This window comes from Salvelinus alpinus, chromosome 15, assembly GCF_045679555.1.
Source record: "Salvelinus alpinus chromosome 15, SLU_Salpinus.1, whole genome shotgun sequence".
NCBI lineage: Eukaryota > Metazoa > Chordata > Actinopteri > Salmoniformes > Salmonidae > Salvelinus > Salvelinus alpinus.
In genome coordinates, this window is record NC_092100.1 from 13,674,984 (window position 1) to 13,700,398 (window position 25,415).

The following is a 25,415-nucleotide window of genomic DNA, read 5'->3' on the forward strand; positions in this document are numbered from 1 at the left end:
TTCCTGTTCCTGGAGAGCTACCCTCCTACAGGTTTTCACTCCATTCCTGTTCCTGGAGAGCTACCCTCCTACAGGTTTTCACGCCATTCCTGTTCCTGGAGAGCTACCCTCCTACAGGTTTTCACTCCATTCCTGTTCCTGGAGAGCTACCCTCCTACAGGTTGTCACGCCATTCCTGTTCCTGGAGAGCTACCCTCCTGTAGGTTTTCACTCCATTCCTGGAGAGCTACACTCCTTTACATTTTAGTCATTTAGCAGACACTCTTATCCAGAGCGATATACAGTAGTGAGTGCATATATTTTTGAACCTATTTTTCTTCCATGGGAATTGAAACCACAACCATGGTGTTGCAAGCGCCATGCTCTACTAACTGAGCCACACGGAAGCCACACCCTCTTGCAGGTTTTCACTCCAACACCAGTTGTAACTAACCTGATTCACCTTCTCAATCTGCTAATTATTAGAATCCGGTGCGCTAGATTAGGGTTGAGTGTAAACCTACAGGACAGTAGCTCTCCAGGAACAGGGTTGGAGAGCCCTGCTGAACATAGAAGGGTAGCTTAAAATGACTATGTTTCAAATATTACAGACTAATACAACTGACATTTACTGAGGCCGGATATTAATCGTAGAGAAAAGCAGTTTGTCAGCATTATGACTTCTCGCACGTTGTTCCTGCTGTATTGGAGGTGTCAAAAGTGTTTAAGCCAACACCCCTCCCAGGCTGCTTACAATCTCTTCCAAGTGCAGAATTCTTTTAGAGGATATTAATGTGAAGCCACACTTGTCCTAAGTGCAATTTCAATGATATAGTACTATACCTATCCATAGTAACTATATAGTATACATAGTACTGTAGATACAATACATTTTTCTCCAAACACAGATAGCGGTCTTTCTTTCTACTTACGCGTTGGGGGTCCCCTGCTGTCCACAGAACTGTCCGTGGCTGTCAGTGGGGTAGACCACCTTCCTGGGGTCGCCATGTATCCAGGCTGCAACCAGACAGACGGCCACATCATTAGCCTCATTCACAGACCTGTCATATGTCAATCACTCTGGACATGAATGAGTGATAGGATCTGCCTGACTGTGTATGTATTGGAATACTCTGACAGTCTAATGCACATGCACAAGTTGTCTCGACCTCTGAATGCTCAGCTATGAAAAGCCAACTGACATTTACTCCTGAGGTGCTGACCTGTTGTACCTTCTATAACCAATGGGATTATTATTTGTCCCTGCTGGTCATCTATAAATGTTTGAACATCTTGAAGAACGATCTGGCCTTAATGACCATGTACTCTTATAATCTCCACCCGGCATAGCCAGGAGAGGACTGACCACCCCTCAGAGCCTGGTTCCTCTCTAGGTTTCTGCCTTTCTCAGAGTTTTTCCTAGCCACTGTGATTCTACATCTGCATTGTTGCTCTTTGGGGTTTTAGGTTTCTGTATAAGCACTTTGTGACAACTGCTGATGTAAAAATGGCGTTTTGTGATTGATGTGATTGACTACCATGATCACTTCAGCCCACAGCTACTGTACATCCGTATAAAAGCAGGTCAAATGGGATCCAATATAGACTGCTGTTATGAATCACAATCAGAAGCCAGATATGAATATATTAGTGTGTCAAGCTGAGACCTGGCTGTTCAGACATTACAGGACAACCCAAAAAAGTCTACGTGAGAAACTTAGAGAGTGATAATACGAGTGAAAAGCACTAACAAAACCAAGGCCAAGGTAATCCAATCATTCCAACACTTTCTCCATGTAACGGCTTTCTTCTGTGGACGAAGGAGAGGACCAAAGCGCAGCGTGGTTAGTGTTCATCATGTTTAATAAAGAACATAAACGTGAACACTACAAATACAAAAACAACAAATGTGAAAAACCGAAACAGTCCTATCTGGTGCAGACACACGAAGACTGAAGACAACCACCCACAAAACCCAACACAAAACAGGCTACCAAAATATGGTTCCCAATCAGAGACAATGACTAACACCTGCCTCTGATTGAGAACCATATCAGGCCAAACATAGAAACGGAAAACTAGACACACAACATAGAATGCCCACTCAGCTCACGTCCTGACCAACACTAAAACAAAGAAAACACAAAAGAACTATGGTCAGAACGTGACACTCCACCAGTCTGCATCTTTTCAGGCTTCAATTCACGTTGCAATCCTCTGTTCAATAGTTTTTCTAACCTGTTCAAAACATAAACAGCAAATAATGACCTAGGAAGACAATAACATATTATTTTCTAGCCTGCCTCACACAGTTGGGAGGATGAGAAAGAGAAGTTATGCACGAGGAAGAGCACATGGGAGGAGAAAGAATGAAAAGCTCTTCATGTAATTGCTGACATGCCAGTGTCTATTTGAAGTCACCTCCATTTTCATGGCTCTGGCTCTCTTAAAGTAATTGGGCAACAGACAGTCCTTCCTCTGCCCAGACTCGGACGTGACTACACTGCCAATCGAAGTCTGAGAGGGACTCCACTTTGAGAGAAGACATCACCGTTGATTTCATTTGACTCACTGTGTGTGTGTGTGTGTGTGTGTGTGTGTGTGTGTGTGTGTGTGTGTGTGTGTGTGTGTGTGTGTGTGTGTGTGTGTGTGTGTGTGTGTGTGTGTGTGTGTGTGTGTGTGTGTGTGTGTGTGTGTGTGTGTGTGTGTGTGTGTGTACAGACTTAGGTGTGTGTGTGAGGAGATTCACATGATTGATTCCAATCTACTGAGAGGAACACACTGGAGTATGCTGTGTTTAACTGCTCTAATTAAATGCCTTAGAGGCCAGAGGTCATTACCCATTTCTCTAGAGAACATGCTCTAAACTCCAATCAGAAGATTAGAGCACAGATTAGGGAGATGCCATAGAGCAGTGGTTCCCAAACGTTTTATAGTCCCGTACCCCTTCAAACAATCCACCTCTAGCACCAGGGTCAGCGCATCATTGTAAGCCTGCCACACACACAGACTATACGATACATTTATTAAACATAAGAATGAGTGTGAGTTTGTCACAACCCGGCTCGTGGGAAGTGACGAAGAGCTCTTATAGGACCAGGGCACAAAAAATAATAATCAATAATTTTTCTCTTCATTTAACCATCTTACATAAAACACCTTATCGTTCATTGAAAATTGTGAATAACTCACCACAGGTTAATGAGAAGGGTGAATTTGAATGATAAACATAACTCTGCAATGTTGGGTTGTGTTGGAGAGAGTCTCAGTCTTAAATCATTTTCCACACACAGTCTGTGCTTGTATTTAGTTTTCATGCTAGTGAGGGCTGAGAATCCACTCTCACATAGGTACGTGGTTGCAAAGGGCATCATTGTCTTAACAGCGCGATTTGCCAAGGCAGGATACTCTGAGCGCAGCCCAATCCAGAAATCTGGCAGTGACTTCTGATTAAATTCAACTTTCACAGAACCGCTTGTTGCAATTTCGATCAGGCTCTCTTGTTAAGATATCGGTAAGTGGACTAGAGGCAGGGCATGAAAGGGATAACAAATCCAGTTGTTTGTTCCATCCGTTTCAGGAAAGTACCTGCGTAATTGCACACCAAACTCACTCAGGTGCTTCGCTATATCACATTTGACATTGTCCGTAAGCTTGAGTTCATTTGCACACAAAAAAATCATACAATGATGGAAAGACCGGTGTGTTGTCCTTGTTAATGCAGACAGAGAAGAGCTCCAACTTCTTAATCATAGCCTCAATTTTGTCCCGCACATTGAATATAGTTGCGGAGAGTCCCTGTAATTCCAGATTCAGATCATTCAGGTGAGAAAAAACATTACCCAGATAGGCCAGTCGTGTGAGAAACTCGTCATCATGCAAGTGGTCAGACAAGTGAAAATTATGGTCAGTAAAGAGAACTTTAAGTAAATAAGCTTGTCTCTCAACTCAAAAAAATGTGTCAATACTTTGCCCCTTGATAACCAGCGCACTTCTGTATGTTGTAAATGTGTTACATGGTCGCTGCCCATATCATTGCATAGTGCAGAAAATACACGAGAGATCAGGGGCCTTGCTTTAACAAAGTTAACCATTTTCACTGTAGTGTCCAAAATGTCAGGCATTCCCTTGGCAGCAAGAGCCTCTCGGTGGATGCTGCAGTGTACCAAAGTGGCGTCGGGTGCAACTGCTTGCAAGCACGTTACCACTCCACTATGTCTCCCTGTCATGGCTTTTGCGCCATCAGTACAGATACTTAAAAAATATATATATATTTCATCAGGTAAGCTAGTTGAGAACAAGTTCTCATTTACAACTGCGACCTGGATACCAACACATCTTGACCACCAAATTCCATTTGATGTCACAAAGTTGTCCAGAACTTCAAAAATATCCTCTCCTGTTGTCCTGGTTTCCAGAAGAGGATGTCTTCCCTAATTGACCCCCCATAAACGTAACGGACATATACCAAGAGCTGTGCCAGGCCCGCCATGTCTGTTGACTCATCCAGCTGTAACGCATATAATTCACTGGCTTGTATGCGAAGCAGTAATTGTTTCAAAACATCTCCTGCCATGTCATTGATGTGTCGTGAAACAGTGTTGTTTGATGACGGCATTGTCTGTATAGTTTTTTTGGCCTTTTCCCCCAGCATTGTCCCAGCCATAGCCACAGAAACAGGAAGAATTAAGTCCTCCACAATAGTATGGGGCTTGCCTGTCCTAGCGACTTGGTAGCTCACCATATAAGACGCTTCTAGCCCCGTGTTATTAATGGAATCTGTTTCTTTTATACGTGTCTTACTACTCGAAAGTGGTCTTAATTCTCGCTCAAAAAACTCCCGTGGCTTATTTTTCAAATTTGCATGTTTTGTTTCTAAATGTCTGTGCAAGAGTTGTGAGATAGTACTTTTGCACATATAACACACTGTGGCTGAGGAAAGGCACTACACCCAATATAAGTGAACCCCAAATCAATGTAGTTCTCATTATATTTGCGCCTCTTCGATGGTGCAATGGGGGCAGCAGCTCTTCGGCTGCATCAGATTCACAACTGTCAGTGTCCATACTAGCTGGGCTAACAACAAATGTAGAATTACTGATGCTAGCATTGGATGTGCTCGTGGAAGCAGAACAACTTGTGTCGTCGACAGGTACAGGTGTAGTACTGCTGTAGTACTGCTGGTAGTAGCAGTACTATGAGTCTCTATGGAAACGCGGGCCTTACTTTTTTTTAACCATTTATCAATTTTTGAACAAACGGGATGAGCACCAGCTACATTTGGCTACATACGGTTAATGTGATTGTATGTTAATTATTTGACTAGGCTACCTGTATTTGACATTGTGATGTTATTTTGCTGGACACTAGATGTTTTTTTGGCACTGAAACGAGGCTACTCAGGCGTGAAAAAAACCTCACCCAAATGTATAGCCCCGTTGGAAAATATAAATGGACCGTTTGAAAATGTGAAAATAAAATATATATTTTTAATTTTTAAATGTGAATCACATTTTTATTTGGCGTACCCCTGACGGCATTGCAATATCTGCCATAGAGTAAGCTCAGAAAACAGAAAGTGCCTCACATACAAACAGACTGATGTTACTAACTCCCGCTCATTAAGGAATGGGTCTGTCTCTGGGGAAATTCAGGCACTCATATTTCTACCGCCCACACACGACACAATCAGAGGCTCTGTTGCTCAATGCAAAAATGGCATCAAATACAACACTAGCATCGATATGGCAACACAGTTGGTGGAATATATAGAACACAAAGACTGTCTAGATGAGAGCTAGGCACGCAGAAACTCACTAACTAACAAACATGAACACAGACGAACTCACACACACACCAACTTTCCTCACACCATCTTCTTAGACCAGTGTTTCCCAACCCTAGTACTCGAGTACCCTCAACAGTAAACATTTTCATTGTAGTCCGAGACAAACACACCTTGTTCAACTCATTGAGGGATAGATGATTAGTTGACAAGTTGAATCAGGTGTGCTTGTCCAGGGCTACAATGAAATAGTGTACGGTTGGCGACGCCAAGGGCTAAAATAGAACTCCTTTCTATTTCTGACGCAGATCGCGCTGAAAGTCCCATCTCTCCCATCTCCTCATTGGTTTATAGAAGCAGGTACCCACGTGCCATCTCCTCATTGGTTATACCCACGTGGGTGATTGAAAGACGAACTGTTTTGCCGGTAGTCGTGGTAATACTATGAAAGTTTAGATGCTGATCACCATATAATTTCAAAGATGAAAAAGCCTGGAAGGAGGAGAGATGACTAGAAACGATTCGGTTGGCCGTTTTATGTGTGGATTAATTGTCGGAGTAGAGGACCTTGTGCATTTCAGGTAAAATAACAACTCAATGTTTATATCCCAGGACAAATTAGCTAGCAACAGCAAGCTAGCTAAATAGAACAAATTAGCTAGCAAGTGCAAGCTAACTAGCTAAATTGCCATACATGTTTAATGCTTTTCGACCTGTCCCCAAATTAATGTAATTGGTTCAGAGTTTGTTTTGATATTTTAACCTGCGTGTCGTGATCGCGTTTGGTGTAGGGGGACAAAATACATTTATGCACGATAGCGCACGAGCCGGTTTGGGTTCCGTCTTAGACCACATCCTTCTTTGAGGTACAACAGAGGGAAGGGGGATGTGTGTGGGACTCTGGGACTTTGTTGTTATGAAACCTCTATGTCTGATGAAATAGGCAGCAACATGACAACTCACCCACGGTGCCCAGAGCGATGTAGCCGAGGATGACGATGACGAAGATGACACAGCACAACACATCCGTGCAGGCCCTGGGGAGAAGAGAGAGAGAGAGATAGAGAAAGAGAGAGAGACAGAGTGTAATATTTACTGTTCATTTTTATTGTTTATTCCACTTTTGTTTATTATCTAGTTCACTTGCTTTGGCAAAGTTAACATACGTTTCCCATGCCAATAAAAGGGAGGATCATAGGCGCCCCCACTCTCAATTCAATTAAATTCAAGGGGCTTTATTGGTATGGGAAGCACATGTTAACATTGCCAAAGCAAGTGAAGTACATAAACAAAAGTGAAATAAACAATACAAATGAACAGTAAACATTACAATCACAGAAGTTCCAAAATAATTATGTATATATACAGTGTTGTAACAATGTGCAAATGGTTAAAGTACAAAACGGAAAATAAATAAACATAAATATGGGTTGTATTTACAATGGTGTTTGTTCTTCACTGGTTGATATTTTCTTGTGGCAACAGGTCATACATATTGATGCTGTGATGGCACACTGTGGTATTTCACCCAGTAGATAGAGTTTATCAAAATTGTGGATCTGTGTAATCTGAGGGAAATATGTGTCTCTAATATGGTCATTCAGTGGGGCAAAAAAGTATTTAGTCAGCCACCAATTGTGCAAGTTCTCCCACTTAAAAAGATGAGAGAGGCCTGTAATTTTCACCATAGGTACACTTCAACTATGACAGACAAAATGAGAAAAAGAAATCCAGAAAATCACATTGTAGGATTTTTAATGAATTTAATTATGGTGGAAAATAAGTATTTGGTCAATAACAAAAGTTTATCTCAATACTTTGTTATATACCCTTTGTTGTCAATGACAGAGGTCAAACATTTTCTGTAAGTCTTCACAAGGTTTAAGGTTTCACAATGGTTTAAACTACAACTCTACAAAGGGACAAAACCAGAGAACGTGGAGATCATCCCCACGCTGAAACGGTGAAAAAATCTACAAACTAAAAGACCAATTTTTCAGGCTGCACCTGTTTAAATAATTTAGTCTGGTAAACGCATCCATCCTAAAAACATTTCCCAATGGTACTCTGTCGTATCCATTATAACAACCTACAACTACGAAATACTTTAATCTCTGGTGGATTAACCAGACACTTTCTGTCGAATCTATCCAGCAGATGGACCAGTGATCACAGAGAGGGACAACAAAGGCATACACCAGTCTCAACATCAACAGTGAAGAGGCAACTCCGGGGTGCTGGCCTTCTAGGTAGAGTTCCTCTGTCCAGTGTCTGTGTTCTTTTGCCCTCTTTTCTTTTTATTGGCCAGTCTGAGATATGGCTTTTTCTTTGCAACTCTGCCTAGAAGGCCAGCATCCTGGAGTCGCCTCTTCACTGCTGACGTTGAGACTGGTGTTTTGCGGGTACTATTTAATGAAGCTGCCAGTTGATAACTTGTGAGGCATGTGTTTCTCAAACTAGACATTCTAATATACTTGTCCTCTTGCTCAGTTGTGCACCGGGGCCTCCCACTCCTCTGTCTATTCTGGTTAGAGCCAGTTTGCACTGTTCTGTGAAGGGAGTAGTACACAGCGTTGTACGAGATATTCAGGTTCTTGGCAATTTCTCGCATGGAATAGCCTTCATTTCTGAGCCTGTAATCGAACCCACAAATGCTAACGCTCCAGATACTCAACTAGTCTAAAGAAGGACAGTTTTATTGCTTCTTTATTAAGCACAACAGGTTTCAGCTGTGCTAACATAATTGCGAAAGGGTTTTCTATTAGTATTAGTATCAATTAGTATTTTAAAATTATAAACTTGGATTAGCTAACACAACATGCCATTGGAACAAAGGAGTGATGGTTGCTGATAATGGGCCTCTGTAGAAATTCCATAAAAAATCAACTACAATACATTAAAAATCAACTACAATAGTCATTTACAACATTAACAATGTCTACACTGTATTTCTGATCAATTTTATGCTATTTTAAATGGACAAAAAAATTGCTTTTCTTTCAAAAACAAAAGGAATTTCTAAGTGACCCCAAACTTTTGAATGGTAGCGTATGTAGTGGGTCCATTCTGTTCTCCCGCTCTTTCTTATCTGTCCCCACCCCTTTCCTTTGCCTACCACCATCATATGGGTTTCGTCCATGGGACTTTTTCTTGGTATCATGTTAGTAACCAATGTATGACCAATGTATGTTTATGTAATTCTGTGATTGATTAGTTAGTAAATAAATAATTAAGCCAATTTGTATATCGCTGATTCATCATTTATGATGCTAGGGTTCGTGCAGATATCTAAGGGTTTGCGACATTCAGGGATGAGATTGATGAGGTAATAATACACTAATAGAAGACCGTAATCGATAAGATATGAAAATATCTTTAATTTGGGAAATAGAGACTCTTATAAACATTTTACTCTGGTGCCCCGACTTCCTAGTTAATTAAAGTTACATGATTAGTTTATTCACATAAGGAATAATTACACAAAGAATTGATTTGATAATTTAACTGTCTTCACATTTAATGACAGCTAATGCTACGACACCCTTAAATTAAATTGAGAGAGAGAGATAAATAGAGAGAGAGAGAGAGAGAGAAAGAGACAGAGGAAGAGAGAACATAGAGAAAGAGAGATCAGAGAGAGAGAGAGAGCGAATTGAATTGAATTGAGAAACAGAAAGAGCGAGAGCGAGCGATGATTAGATGAGACTAGTACCCAGGGCTCTGCCCTTGCCATGGCATACATCGCTAATAGTAGGCTTTTACTTGAGCTCCTAAGCTGGGAGAAGAATTTGCCACCAGACCAGGTGGCATGTTAAGACTGTGAGCTCAGATAAAAACATTCCGAGCTACACTGAATTTCTAATGACACAAAGCCCCAGAGGTCATACAATCTCCACAGAGACCTCTCCGACAGAGTTTATGCTCTCCACAGAGACTCCTCCGACAGAGCTTACAATCTCCACAGAGACCCCTCCGACAGAGTTTACGCTCTCCATAGAGATCCCCCCGACAGAGGTTCTCAAGGTTGGATTCCACAACAGTATAGTACATCTTTGCCCCCTTTAGAGAGGGGAGTCTGTCTCCTTCACAGCTGGGCTTTCTCCTTCTGTCAACAGATAAGAAGTCTTCCCCCGTATCTCCCCCCAGAGGAGCAGTCAGCCTTGCCCCTCCATGGCCCGTCTTACAAAAACCCTCCCCAACTTCAACCTTATGGTGTCCTCTTAAGGCATCAGCATGCTTCAGTTCAGCTGGCGTATAGCCGAAGTCGGCGTGCTCGCATACTCCCTTAAAAGACCATCGCTTGAAGGTCTTATTGTCTAAGAAAAGTGAGGAGAGAGGAAACCCCAAATTAATTAGGTCTACACTACATGACCAAAATTATGTGGACACCTGCTTGTCAAACATCTCATTCCAAAGTCATGGGCATTAATATGGAGTTGGTCCCACCCTTTGCTGCTACAATAGCCTCCACTCTTCTGGGAAGGCTTTCCACTAGATGTTGGAACATTGCTGCAGGGACTTTTTTCCATTCAGCCACAAGAGTATTAGTGAGGGGTTGAGGTCAGGGTTCTGTGCAGGCCAGTCAAATTCATCCACACCGATCTCGACCAAATCATTTCTGTATGGACCTCACTTTGTGCACGGGGGCATTATCATGCTGAAACCGGAAAAAGCCTTCCCCAAACTGTTGCCACAAAGCTGGAAGCACAGAATCGACAGAGGGAGACAATTTCCCTTCACTGAAACTAAGTGACCTAGCCAAACCATGAAAATCAGCCCCAGACCATTATTCCTCCTCCACCAAACTTTAGAGTTGGCACTATGCATTGGGGCAGGTAGTGTTCTCCTGGCATCCGCCAAACCCAGATTATTTACACTACTCCAGCTGATGCTTGCGCATTGTGATCTTAGGCTTGTGTGCGGCTTCACGGCCATGGAAACTCACTTCATGAAGCACCCAAAGAACAGTTCTTGTGAGGACGTTGATTCCAGAGGCAGTTTGAAACTCGGTAGTGAGTGTTGCAACTGAGGACAGATGATTTTTACACGCTACGCACTTCAGCACTCGGCGGTCCCATTCTGTGAGCTTGTGTGGCCTACCACTTCTCGGCTGAGACACTGTTGCTCCTAACCTTCCACTTCATAATAACAGCAATTACAGTTGACCGGGGAAGCTCTAGCAGCGAAGAAATGAGACAAATTGGCTTTCTGGAAAGGTGGCATCCTATGACGGTGCCATGTTGAAAATCACTGAGCTCTTCAGTAAGGCCATTCTACTGCCAATGTTTGTCTATGGAGATTGCATGGCTGTGTGCTTGATTTTATACACCTGTCAGCAATGGATGTAGCTGGAATAGCCGAATCCACTAATTAGAAGGCGTGTCCCCATACTTTTGTATATATCGTGCATAACCAATAGCCTAACTGGTAAATGTGCCTGGCCTTATAAATCATCAATATATACAGTGGTTCCTCCTTTAAAAGTTGCGAGCTTACACCGCGGGACCCAGCGTCACGGCTTCATTGCTCCAGACCACCACCAGGGGGAGTTAGAGGTACCCAGCGTCACGGCTTCATTGCTCCAGACCACCGCAAGGAGGAGTTAGAGCACTCATTATGCATTTGGGTCCTAAGGGTTTTATATGACCAATCATATCGAGTGGTTCCAATAACGAATTTGACACGAGCCACCTGTCCCTGGTGACTTTCTTCAGGAAAGATGGCTGACAAAACATTACGGTGGGAGCTAATTTAAGTAATTATAACGTCATAACAAGTCAAGCAAAAAATGTACAATTGAGAGGAATATGTTAGTTTTTGTAACAGTATTTTTATTGGAATTTCACAATTTTCACCAATATTAAGAGATACAACAGAGACTAAAAAAAAAAAACAGCACTCACTTACACATACCTGCGCATATATATACACACATATACATACATACATACACACACATATACACCCATACACACGTACACCATTTTCCTCTCCCCGCTCGGCGCTTCTCTCACCCCATCCCCATCATTGCGTCTCTCAATACATACATTTTAAACAAACTTACGAACAGATATTAAACAAAAAAGCTCAGTTTAAACTAAGAAGTTTGGTTCCACACATGGAACGTACAGTGTAATTCTGAAATACATAGATCACCACCATTCTAAGAGAATCCTTGCAGCATAATAGCTGATACCTCAGGTTCTAGGTAATTTAGATACGGTTCCCATACTTTGTAGAACTGATCTGTTTTAGAATGCAAATGTCAGATATTCCAGAGGCACCCATTCAAATAGTATCTTATGCCAATCTTTAATAGAAGGAACCTTATCACTAATCCACTGTAAGAGGATGTTTTTCCTCGCTGCAAAGGTAAGGATGTTGTAAAGCCTCCTCTTACCCACAGAAGTAACATGCCTACTAGGGAGACCCAACAGTAAAGAAACTGGGTCCAATTCTAGATCCACCCCTAGGATCTTTTCAATTTCTTGCAGAACACCAGAGCAGTATCTTTGTATTTTGGTACATGACCATAAACAATGTGTTAGGGTGCCTGTATCAGTTTTACATTTAATACACTGAGGAGAAGAGGGGCTAAAAGCATGTGTGCGATTTGGGGATATATGCAATCTGTGTATTATTCTTAATTGGATTGCTCTAGTACGATTACATATAGATATTGTTTTTGCATATCTCCAAATGTCCTCCCACATCTCAATAGTAACAGACAATTCTTTCTCCCACACTTGTTTCACCCTCTGTGTGTCGACAGCAGAAAAGGACCTTAAAGCATCATAAAACAGACAGTTTCCTTTGTGGGAAAAAAAGCATTCTTTCAATGACAGACATATCAGGGTTACCAATTAAGGTGGTGCTCTTCACAATATAATGTCTTACTTGTAGGAAGCCGGAAAAGTCCTGCTTTGGGAGTCGATATTTCTCGACCATCTGCTCAAATGACAATAAAATCTTATCAGCAAATAAGTCATTTAGTCTGCATATGCGCTTATTAAGCCAAAAGTTAAAGCCAGCATCCAGCAATCGTGCACCAAAATCTGGGTTGTTAAGAACTGGGGTAAGAGCAGAGGTTAGTTTGGACCTTCCCAGGAAGCGTTGAACTGACCTCCATACTTTGAGTGTGTTAATTAACTTCTTTGGGATAGGGGGATGTATTTTGACGTCCGGATGAAAAGCGTGCCCAAAGTAAACTGCCTGCTACTCAGGCCCAGATGCTAGGATATGCATATAATTGGTAGATGTGGATAGAACACACTCGGAAGGTTCTAAAACTGTTAAAATAATGTATGTGAGTATAACAGAACTGAAATGGCAGGTGAAACCCTGAGGACAAACCATCCCCCAAAAAAATATAATTCAGCATAACACTGATTTCAATGGCTGGCATTTTTATTATAGGGCGAAATCCTCCCTGATTGCAGTTCCTAGGGCTTCCACTAGATGTCAACAGTCTTTAGAAAGAGTTTCAGGCTGGTTTTTGGAAAAATGAGGGAGAAGAAGCAGTTTTTCTAAGGGCTCACATTTTGGCTGTAATGTTTCCATGCGCATGGCCGAGAGCGCGTTCTTTTTGTTTATCTCCGGTAAAGACAATAACGATTCTCCGTCTTAAATTTAATTGTTTATTTGCGTATTAGGGTACCTAAGGATTGATTATAAACGTTGATTGACTTGTTTGGATAAGTTTATTGGTAACGTTTGGGATTCATTTTGTATGCATTTTGACCGATGGAAACCGAGTGGATTATTGACTGAAGTGCCAGCTAAACTGAGTTTTTATGGATATAAAAAATAAATTTATCGAACAAAAGGACCATTTGTAATGTAACTGAGACCTTTTGGAGTGCCAACAGAAGAAGATCTTCAAAAGGTAAGGCATAAATTATATTGTTATTTCTGACTTTTGTGTCGCCACCTGCCTGGTTGAAAATTATTGTTATGCATTTGTAAAGTGGGGTGCTGTCCTCAGATAATCGCATGGTTTGCTTTCGCCCTAAAGCCTTTTTGAAATCTGACACTGTGGCTGGATTAACAAGAAGTTAAGCTTTATTTTGACATATTGCATGTGTATTTTCAAGAATGTTAAATATTTACAATTCTGTAGTTTGAATTTGGCGCCCTGTACTTTCACTGGATGTTGGTCAGGTGGGACGGTAGCGTCCCATCTAGCCTAGAGAGGTTTTAAGCAAGTACCAGTCAATAGTTTGGACACAACTACTCATTCCAGAATTTTTCAATATTTTTACTATTTTCTACATTGTAGAATAATAGTGAAGACATCACAACCGTAGCATGTGTAGCCCATCATGCAAATGTTTCCTATTAGCAGGACAATATACTTTTTATAACTCGGCAGATTACAGATTGCCTTTGGCGATCGCTCATCATCTTCATTCATCAGTGAGTCGATGGCTTGAATAGTCTCACTGGAAATGAAATACAAGTTGAAAATGTGCAGCATACAGTAAAGACCAGCAGTCGATTTATTTAAGCATTATTTTTAGCATTATTAGGCCTACATTAAAGTATTGTCGCTTACTGTACCTGTTCATTTTCCTGGGCTTCGATTTCAGCGTAAAACAGGCATCTGATGATAGTGTTTGCGAATAGCACTGTCCGTGACCAAAATCCCCAAGTCTACCAGTATTTCTAAATGTCTCCAGTAGATTTCCCGTTCCTCCTGAATGCCCTAATCTGCTCACTTAAATGAATAGAGATCCTGGTCAGGCTGCTACAGTATAATCAAAGTGAGGTCAATCGGCAATCTGCTGTATACTTATAGCCTATTATAACCTTAAAGTCACACCTTTCCTCACCCCGCTCTCACCCCGCCCTCACTCCGCCAAAGTTACCATTCAAAAATGTGCTGTTTTTCTAAAAAAAATGACATTGCGACCAAAGAGAACAGACGAAATGGACATCGTTTTCATCAAGCCAGCTTCTTTCTATGGTGCTACCTGTTCCAGTGTTAGGACTGTAATCACCAGAGGACATGAAAATGAGCCAAAACTAAAGGATCACCAAAACTAAAGGTATTTTGGTTTCAGAGCATTTTATAAAATAAAAAAAGAAGGCTATATACCTATCAATGTGTAGACATACTGTGGAATAAAATCAATAATTGTGTACTAAAAACGTGAATGTATTTTTGCAGAGCTTACAACCATTTCGACAACCATCCGTGGAGATCAGTGAAAAAAGGTCTGGACAACGGGCCGCACCGGAAAAATGCATAGTTGCAAAGAACGCGGTTAGTTAAGCTAGACTCTTAAAATGTGTATGCAGCATTTGTGTGTTGGAGTCACATTTAAATTCTTAAATGATCGACCATTTCTATCATAGGCCACTGTAATCGAATGGGGGCTCAGGGTGGTACCATTCTGCTCATCTGATGAAGGTGCTTATGGGTGAGATTCAAACTTTGAAGACCGAGATTGAGTCATTGAAGGCAGACCATCAGAAAGAGAAACATTCTCTGAGGGCAGAGATACAGGCGACAGCTGATGCATTGGTCCAGAGCCAGGCGGTATTGGCGGACGGAGAGTCAGACGGCATTGGCGGAGAGTCAGGTGGAGAAGGACGCATTGAAAAGGGCGAGGAACGAGATTGAGTCACAATCCATGCCAGGCACACCTGTGAGCTCTGGAACTCCACCTCCGACAGGCAGAGTCAACCTACGTGGTGGGTTCGTCAGGTCGTCGGTTCACCCTGACCTTTCCATTTCTCTTCTGACAACAGAACTTGACCAACTGCTTACCAGGCACAGCAAGGACCGCCTGGACCGTTAAGCTGTTCTGTTATTTCAAGGATGTGTAACCGAAGAGAGATACCACAAGTGGGCACAGAATACAAACTGGGATGGATCCCGAGGCAAATGTGGCTTACCAGTGAACCTCCGGGTGTTCTTCATTAATACTGTGTCTCAGAAGTTTCCATCCATGACTGATGCAACCCAAAAAAAGCATTAAAGACAGAGTTAATGAGTACTTGAGGTCACCGAGAAAGTCTTGACATGGCCTGCTCTCACTTATGTAAGGAATTATGCACTTTCCCATGTTTACTACAGTATGTACTGTATTCTATGTTTACTTGTCAGACTGCACAGTAGCCTAAAAAAACAAATGCAGGTGGCATATACAGTGGGGAGAACAAGTATTTGATACACTGCCGATTTTGCAGGTTTTCCTACTTACAAAGCATGTAGAGGTCTGTAATTTTTATCATAGGTACACTTCAACTGTGAGAGACGGAATCTAAAACAAAAATCCAGAAAATCACATTGTATGATTTTTAAATAATTAATTTGCATTTTATTGCATGACATAAGTATTTGATCACCTACCAACCAGTAAGAATTCCGGCTCTCACAGACCTGTTAGTTTTTCTTTAAGAAGCCCTCCTGTTCTCCACTCATTACCTGTATTAACTGCACCTGTTTGAACTCGTTACCTGTATAAAAGACACCTGTCCACACACAATCAAACAGATTCCAACCTCTCCACAATGGCCAAGACCAGAGAGCTGTGTAAGGACATCAGGGATAAAATTGTAGACCTGCACAAGGCTGGGATGGGCTACAGGACAATAGGCAAGCAGCTTGGTGAGAAGGAAACAACTGTTGGCGCAATTATTAGAAAATGGAAGAAGTTCAAGATGACGGTCAATCACCCTCGGTCTGGGGCTCCATGCAAGATTTCACCTCGTGGGGCATCAATGATCATGAGGAAGGTGAGGGATCAGCCCAGAACTACACGGCAGGACCTGGTCAATGACCTGAAGAGAGCTGGGACCACAGTCTCAAAGAAAACCATTAGTAACACACTACGCCGTCATGGATTAAAATCCTGCAGCGCACGCAAGGTCCCCCTGCTTAAGCCAGTGCATGTCCAGGCCTGTCTGAAGTTTGCCAATGACCATCTGGATGATCCAGAGGAGGAATGGGAGAAGGTCATGTGGTCTGATGAGACAAAAATAGAGCTTTTTGGTCTAACTCCACTCGCCGTGTTTGGAGGAAGAAGAAGTATGAGTACAACCCCAAGAACACCATCCCAACCGTGAAGCATGGAGGTGGAAACATCATTCTTTGGGGATGCTTTTCTGCAAAGGGGACAGGACGACTGCACCGTATTGAGGGGAGGATGGATGGGGCCATGTATCGCGAGATCTTGGCCAACAACCTCCTTCCCTCAGTAAGAGCATTGAAGATGGGTCGTGGCTGGGTCGTCCAGCATGACAACGACACGAAGCACACAGCCATGGCAACTAAGGAGTGGCTCCGTAAGAAGCATCTCAAGGTCCTGGAGTGGCCTAGCCAGTCTCCAGACCTGAATCCAATAGAAAATCTTTGGAGGGAGCTGAAAGTCCGTATTGCCCAGCGACAGCCCCGAAACCTGAAGGATCTGGAGAAGATCTGTAGGGAGGAGTGGGCCAAAATCCCTGCTGCAGTGTGTGCAAACCTAGTCAAGAACTACAGGAAACGTATGATCTCTGTAATTGCAAACAAAGGTTTCTGTACCAAATATTAAGTTCTGCTTTTCTGATGTATCAAATACTTATGTCATGCAATAAAATGCAAATTAATTACTTAAAAATCATACAATGTGATTTTCTGGATTTTTGTTTTAGATTCCGTCTCTCATAGTTGAAGTGTACCTATGATAAAAATTACAGACCTCTACATGCTTTGTAAGTAGGAAAACCTGCAAAATCGGCAGTGTATCAAATACTTGTTCTCCCCACTGTATCTTCAAAATGCTTTATTATCCAAATGTAAAAGCATATACTGTACAGTACTGTATTTCATCATCAGCATCTTTATGCTTTCCTTAATAAAATGATAAAAATACTCTTTCAAAATGCTGATGTTTATTTAGTTATGGATCCATAACGAATTACTTGTTCAAATATTCCATGATATTCTTAAGATATGTCTTGACGGAATATAAGCAAGTGATGTCTGCTAAATAATGAAGTTAGGTTTCTCCAGAAATAAACTATTCTAAATAACAAACTGGCTTTATTTACAAACTAGTGAGAATTTCTCACCCCAAGAATTGCCTTTTTTCCTCGCTCACTCTAGGTTAAATGAAAACGAAATCTCCAAAATATTATAACTTTTTAAACAAAGCGATTATTATTATTAATTAATTTAGAATGATATAAAAGCCCCCTAGGATATGTGAGAATATCTAATGGAAAATGCCCCTTAGATATTCATTTAGAGTCCTCCAATCCTCTAAATGTAGTTATTGGCGGAGAGTCACGTCATTGAAAAAAACATTTGATATTTTTGATATACGGTAGGCCTACCATAGGTTAAATGAGTCTCACTAGTGTTGAGTAATGTGCTGTTAAAAATGGTGTAGGTCTTATTTATTTAAATAGCATATAAAAAGGTAGAAGCAAAAGCCTAGAACTATTTTAGCACCGTTTCACAATTCTCTGAGGCAAGCATGGGGACTGGTTTTGATAAATCAAATGAGATTTTTATTTTCACTTAATCTCCATTTGGGTATTGATTAGACAATAATTAGAAAATTAGGGTGCAGAAATGTTATGCTCTTAGTGTAACGTTTATTTACTTAGGCAAGTCAGTTGAGAACAAATTCTTATTTACAAGGACAGCCTACTCCTTGTGCCCTGCAGGGATTCTTTAGCTAAATAGCCCAGTACTGTACTGCTGACCGCAACGTTGTACAGCGCCATATTTTCCATTCCATCCGAACAGAAACCCAGAGGGATTTTCATGGAATAGAAACACCATAATATTAATCTAATTAATTAAGCAAGTACCAGTTAAAAGTTTGGACACACCTGCTCATTCCAGGATTTTTCTAGATTTTTACTATTTTCTACATTGTAGAATAATATTGAAGACATCACAACTATGAAATAAGACTCCCGCGGCCTGCTTTCCCTTATGTAAGGAATTAGGGACTTTCCCATGTTTACTACATTATGTATTGTAGACTGCACAGAAACCTAATAAACAAATAAAACACATTGTGTGTTTATAAAACAATTATAAAAATACTCTTTCAAAATGCAGATGTTGCTTTAGTTATGGATCCATAACAAATTACTATGGGAATAAATATCACTGATTTACAGAAATATTGGAACAAAGTTGTCTAATGAAGGCAAACAATGTAGAATTCTTCCAATCCTGTAGCCTACTCTTGACCATCACGTTGTACAGTGCCATATTTTCCATTCCATTTTAACAGAAACCCTGAAGGTTTTGTTTTTCTCTGAATAGAAACACCATAATATTAATCAAATGAATTAAGCCACATTTCTTAAAATCAATCCCATATACTACGTTATTACAAAAAAAGGTTTTAAATTCTCTGGTAATGCCAATACGGAATACTATCCAATGCTTCTCAAAGATTCCCTCTGGTGGTCAAACTAGCAATAACTTGCATTAACAGAAGAAAATGGCTGACAAATAGATAACGTGCCACAGAATAATGCAGCAGCCCGCAAGGTGTGCTGCAGTATGACGCAACTTTTAAAAGGAGGAACCACTGTATCTACAGAAATAAGACAGATCCTGCTTCTGTTACCTGTTTGAGTATTTGTTAAATAGCCTACTGATTCCGTGAGCACCAAACCTCACACAACTACATGTCAACTATACAATTTCACAAATGTGTTTGTTTTTAATCTTTGCTGTAATAAAGGCTTTTCACTTTTTTTTCCCATTAGACCAGCCTCTCTGGTATTATTTATAATTAACTTAATGTTGTTTACACTGTGCCAAAGTGTCAGAAGATTATATTTACAATAATAATAATAACTATTTTTCCTTGATCTCCTTATTTGTATTATTACTATTATTATTATGATGATCATCATTATAATAATAACTAATGTCATTATCATTAGTAGGTTTAGTATAGCAGCCTTATATAACCACCATTGAGCTGTAGGCCTAAGAGCCCATCCTGTTTAGTCTTAATACTGTAACTTACTTAGGCCTATTTTTCAATACTTATATAGGCTACTGTATCAATCAATAATGTATTTGTTAATGTCATCACACAGCATACGAGTCATTCATGATGTGAAATGCAAACAAGAATTTTAGTTTTAAAATAAAATGACTGTAGTAAAGGCTTTACAGAAAATAATAATAATAAATTCTGACTCTCTGGTAGGCTTATAATTTATTGTGTTAACATTGTTCCAAACTGTCTGAAAAATGACATAGTAATCTAACAGCACCTGTTTGGCACACATAATATGCACGCAGCGCTTGCTCCTTAACTTATTTTTCTTGATCTCCAGTGTTTTCCACAACTAGTCTAATTTATTCCACACATCTCACTTCCCCTTTACCTCCTGAGCAACCGGTAAACATTCCCCCGTTTCAAGTTTATTTGTCAGGTCTTCTGCATCCATTTTGCTGTCACGTGTTACAGAGTTCAGTTTGTTATAACCAATTTATTGATGTGAATATGATATGCTATAGGTCAGACCCTATTGGTCACGTGCATACGATGCATATATGTGTCACGTAAAAAGAGCAGGGTTGAGGGAATAGGGAATGTTTTTCCTAAACAAAATGAGGGATTTCGGTAAGAGAACTTTTCAGTCAGTAATTATTTGACAGCTTCAGCAACACGGACAGCGCGATACACACTGCTGATGTGTGGTGGTCGCTGAAGCAGGGAGGAGAGACAACGGGTGCTAGTCACAGTCACTCACTGTCTTTTCTTTTTTTTACGCAGCAAGTCTGAGCCAGGCGGCACAAACAAATCAATTTCAGTTGGACTCCCTCTAGTCATTTGTGCCTTAATTATTTAATCAAACATTTAGCTTAAAGCATCAGACAAGCTCAGTGCATAATGTAGTTGATTTGAATAAAACACATAGGATTAGTCTACATACGGAAAAAACATGTTTAAAAATGTTGGATTTTAGGTCAAATGTTTCATATGAGATGACAGTACAGAACGTCACCTTTTATTTAACGGTACAGTGCATTCATAAAGTATTCAGACCCCTTGAATTTTTCTCAATCAACACACAATACCCCATGATGACAAAGCCAAACAGGTTTATACATTTTTGAAAATGTACTAAAGAATAAAACTGAAATATCACTTTTACATAAGTATTCAGACCCTTTCTCAGTACTTTGTTGAAGCATCTTTGGCAGCGATTACAGCCTCGAGTCTTCTTGGGTATGATGCTACAAGCTTGGCACATCTGTATTTGGGGAGTTTCTCCCATTGCTCTCTGCAGATCCTCTCAAGCTCTGTCAGGATGGTTGGGGAGCGTTGCTGCACAGCTATTTTCAGGTTTCTCCAGAGATGTTCGATCGGGTTCGATCCTGGCTCTGGCTGGGCCACTCAAGGACATTCAGAAACTTGTCCCAAAACCACTCCTGCATTGTCTTGGCTGTGTACTTAGGGTCGTTGTCCTGTTGGAAAGTGAACCTGAGTGCTCTGGAGCAGGTTTTCATCAAGGATCTCTCTGTACTTTGCTCTGTTCATCTTTGCCTTGATCCTGACTAGTCTCCCAATCTCTGCCGCTGAAAAACATACCCACAGCATGATGCTGCCACCACCATGCTTCACCATAGGGATGGTGCCAGGTTTCCTCCAGACGTGACGCTTGGCATTCAGGCCAAAAAGTTTAGTCCTGTTTTTACCAGGCCAGAGAATCTTGTTTCTCATGATCTGAGAGTCTTTGGGTGCCTTTTGGTCCAAAAGTCCAAGCGGGCAGTCATGTGGCTTTTACTGAAGAGTGGCTTCCGTCTGGCCACTCCACCGTAAAGGACTGATTGGTGGAATGCTGCATACTGTAGATGGTTGTCCTTCTAGAAGTTTCTCCCATCTCCACAGAGGAACTCTAGAGCTCTGTCAGAGTGACCATCGGGTTCTTGGTCACCTCCCTGACCAAGGCCCTTCTCCCCAGATGTCTCAGTTTGGCTGGGCGGCCAGCTCTAGGAAGAGTCTAAGAGTTTTGGTGGTTCCAAACTTCTTCGATTTAAGAATGATGGAGGCCACTTCTTGGGGACCTTCAATGATGCAGAAATGTTTTGGTACCCTTCCCCATATCTGTGCCTCGACACAATGCTGTCTCAGAGCTCTATGGACAATTCCTTCAACCTGATGGCTTGGTTGGATTTTGCTCTGACATGCACTGTCAACGGTGGGACATTATTTAGACAGGTGTGCGCCTTTCCAAATCATATCCAATCAATTGAATTTAACACAGGTGGACTCCAATCAAGTTCTAGAAACATCTCAAGGATGATCAATGGCAACAGGATGCACCGGAGCTCAATTTCAAGTCTCATAGAAAAGGGTCTGAAAACTTACGTAAATGAGGTATCTGTTTTTATTTTTAATAAATTAGCAAAAATGTATAAAAACCAGTTTTTACTTTGTCATTATGGGGTATTGCGTGTAGATTGATGAGGGGGAAAAAGTATTTAATCCATTCTAGAAAAAGTCTGTAATGTAACAAAATCTGGAAAAAGTCAAGGGGTGTGAATACTTTCCGAAGGCACTGTATTTTCATACATACAGTGCCTTCAGAAAGTATTCACACCCCTTGACTTGTTTCACATTTAGTTGTGTTACTGCCTGAATTAAATTGAGATTTTGTGTCACTGGCATACACACACTACCCCATAATGTTAAAGTAAAATTGTTTTGAGAAATGTTTACAAATTAAAAATTAAAAGCTGAAATACCAAGACATTGTATTTGTTTTATTTTTTTTCACCTTTATTTAACCAGGTAGGCAAGTTGAAAACAAGTTCTCATTTACAACTACGACCTGGCCAAGATAAAGCAAAGCAGTGCGTCACAAACAACACATGGGATAAACAAACGTACAGTCAGTAACACAATAGAAAGATCTATATACAGTGTGTGCAAATGAAGTAAGGAGGTAAGGCAATAAATAGGCCAATAGTGGCGAAGTAATTACAATTTAGCAATTTAACCTGGAGTGCTATATGTGCAGATGAGGATGTGCAAGTATAAATACTGGTGTGCCAAAGAGTGGCCTAGTTAAGAGTTTTTACTTAATTAGGCTGAAAATATATGGCAAGACTTGAAAATGGCTGTCTAGCGAAGACTATAACAACCAACTCGACAGAGCTTGAAGAATTTAAAAAAGAATAATGTGCAAATATTGTACAATCCAGGTGTGCAAAGCTTTTAGAGACTTACCCAGATAGACTCACAACTGTAATTGCTGGCAAAGTTTATTCTATTCTAACATGTATTGACTCAGGGGTGAGAATACTTATATAAATTAGATATTTCTGTATTTCCATTTCAATACATTTGCTAACATTTCTAAAAATATGTTTTTACTTTGTCATTATGGGGTATTGTGTGTAGACGGGTGAGCAACGAAATCAATTTAATCAATTTTGAATTCAGGCTATAACAACAAAATGTGGAATAAGTCAAGGGGTATGAATACATTCTAAAGGCACTATCTGTTTTACAGCTTAGAAATGAAAGCACTTTATGTAGCTAGTCCCCCCCCATGTGAAGAAGTCACAAATATTTGGACAAATTTACATATAGTGTATAAGTCCAAAGTTTAGAATTTGGTCCCATATGACTACATCAAGCTTGTGACTTTGCAAGCTTGTTGGATGCATTTGCATTCTGTTTTGTTAGTGTTTGGGTTATGTTTGCTAAATATCTCAAAAACGAAAAGCATAATATTTGGGACAAAACACTCACTCAACGCTAAACCTCATTTAGATATATCATTGAATAGTGTGGTGATTTAGCAAGTTGGAGAGACTAAACTGCTGGGTGTAACCCTAGATAGTAAACTGTCATGGTCAAAACATACAGACTCAATAGTTGCTAAAATGGGAGGAGGTCTGTCCATGATAGGGCGTTGCTCTGTATTCTTGACATCTCAGTCGACCAGACAGGTCCTACACGCCCTAGTTGTGTCGTACCTGGACTACTGCCCAGCTGTTTGGTCACGTGTGGCAAAGAGGGACATAGGTCAATTGCAGTTGGTGGAGAACAAAGCAGCACGTATCTCACTTAGATGTACACAGCACAGACACTCATCGGCACAACACACGCAACCAGAGGTCTCTTCACAGTCCCCAGGTCCAGAACAGAGGCTGGGAAACGCACAGTATTAAATAGAGCCATAACAACATGGAACTCTGCCACCCCAGTTAACTCAAGCTAGCAATACAACCAGATTAAAAAGCACCTTACTGCACAAAAGGGGACTGTGAAGAGACAGACATTTTATATATCTTGTATTGTAATTTTCACTGCATTATGCATTTGACCTAGATACTGTGTGTATGTACTGATATGTAGGATATGTGTGACGTTTTAAATATGTGTAGTTCAGTCCTTGACTAATAATGTTCTGTGCTATGTATTATATCATGATTCATGTGGACCCCAGGAAGAGTAGCTGCTGAATGGGGATCCTAACGCCGTACCAATACCAATGTTTTTGAGTAATTCTTTCCTTCGAAGTGAGCAGTTAAGATGTTTTTGAACACTTCTAAAATGAATCCTAATAATGACATCATTTAGAAAAATCATGAATGAATCATGAATAATGAGTGAGATGCCGTTCAGAAGCTACAACAAATTAGGGTTAGCATTTGAGGGCTACGATCTTTGTGCCTCTAACCTTCTCACTCATTATTCAGGATTCATTCATGATTATCCATAATCATGTTCTCATTCACATGAATGTAGAAGTGTTCAGAAATATCTATTCTTACTTCTTACTCCAAAATACATTACCGTTCAAAAGTTTGGGGTCACTTAGAAATGTCCTTGTTTTTTAAAGAAATGCACACTTTTTGTCCATTAAAATAACATCAAATTGATCAGAAATACAGCATAGACATTGTTATTGTTGTAAATTACTATTGTAGCTGGAAACGGCTGATTTTTATGGAATATCTACATACTGTAGGTGTACAGAGGCCCATTATCAGCAACCATCACTCCTGTGTTCCAATAGCACATTGTGTTAGCTAATCCAAGTTTTTAATTTTAAAAGGCTAATTGATCATTAGAAAACCCTTTTGCAATTATGTTAGCACAGCTGAAAACTGTTGTGCTGATTAAAGAAGCAATAAGCAATGTCTAGTTTGAGAAACAGACACCTCACAAGTCCTCAACTGGCAGCTTCATTAAATAGTACCCGCAAAACACCAGTCTCAACGTCAACAGTGAAGAGGCGATGCCGGGATGCCGGCCTTCTAGTCAGACTTGCAAAGAAAAAGCCATATCACAGACTGGCCAATAAAAATAAAAGATTAAGATGGGCAAAATAACACAGGACACTGGACAGAGGAACTCTGCCTAGAAGGCCAGCATCCCGGAGTCGCCTCTTCACTGTTGACATTGAGACTGGTGTCAAGTGGTCTGAATACTTCCCGAATGCACTGTATATATATATTTGATGGCAGAGAGCGACTCAAAGAATGACATGTCTATAGCGCGGTGGTTATGGAAGTCAGACTTCAAAGGCTATGCCACATTTTGAAAACAGACCCAGCCAAAGGGAGTTGAGGCAGAGCATCCCGGAGTCACCTCTTCACTGTTGACGTTGAGACTGGTGTTTTGCGGGTACTATTTAATGAAGCTGCCAGTTGAGA

The 25,415-nt window shown here is 40.7% G+C and overlaps 1 protein-coding gene across 4 annotated transcripts in view; it reads right to left on the reverse strand.

Annotated features, from left to right (window-relative positions):
• Nucleotides 1-25,415, reverse strand: part of LOC139540435 (choline transporter-like protein 5-B) — an 88,719-nt gene that overhangs the window by 30,464 nt on the left and 32,840 nt on the right. For 3 of the 4 annotated variants that reach the window (XR_011668194.1, XM_071344251.1, XM_071344250.1), the window contains exons 3-4: nt 6,728-6,801; nt 912-996 (exon numbers count right to left, since the gene is read on the reverse strand). Coding sequence is in view for 2 of the 4 variants with exons in the window: in XM_071344251.1 (XP_071200352.1) it covers nt 912-996; nt 6,728-6,801 (159 nt within the window). In the remaining 2 variants the exon portion in view is untranslated. Of the gene's footprint in view, nt 1-911; nt 998-6,727; nt 6,802-25,415 lie in introns of those variants that run through there. The other variant, XM_071344252.1, reaches the window with a different exon arrangement.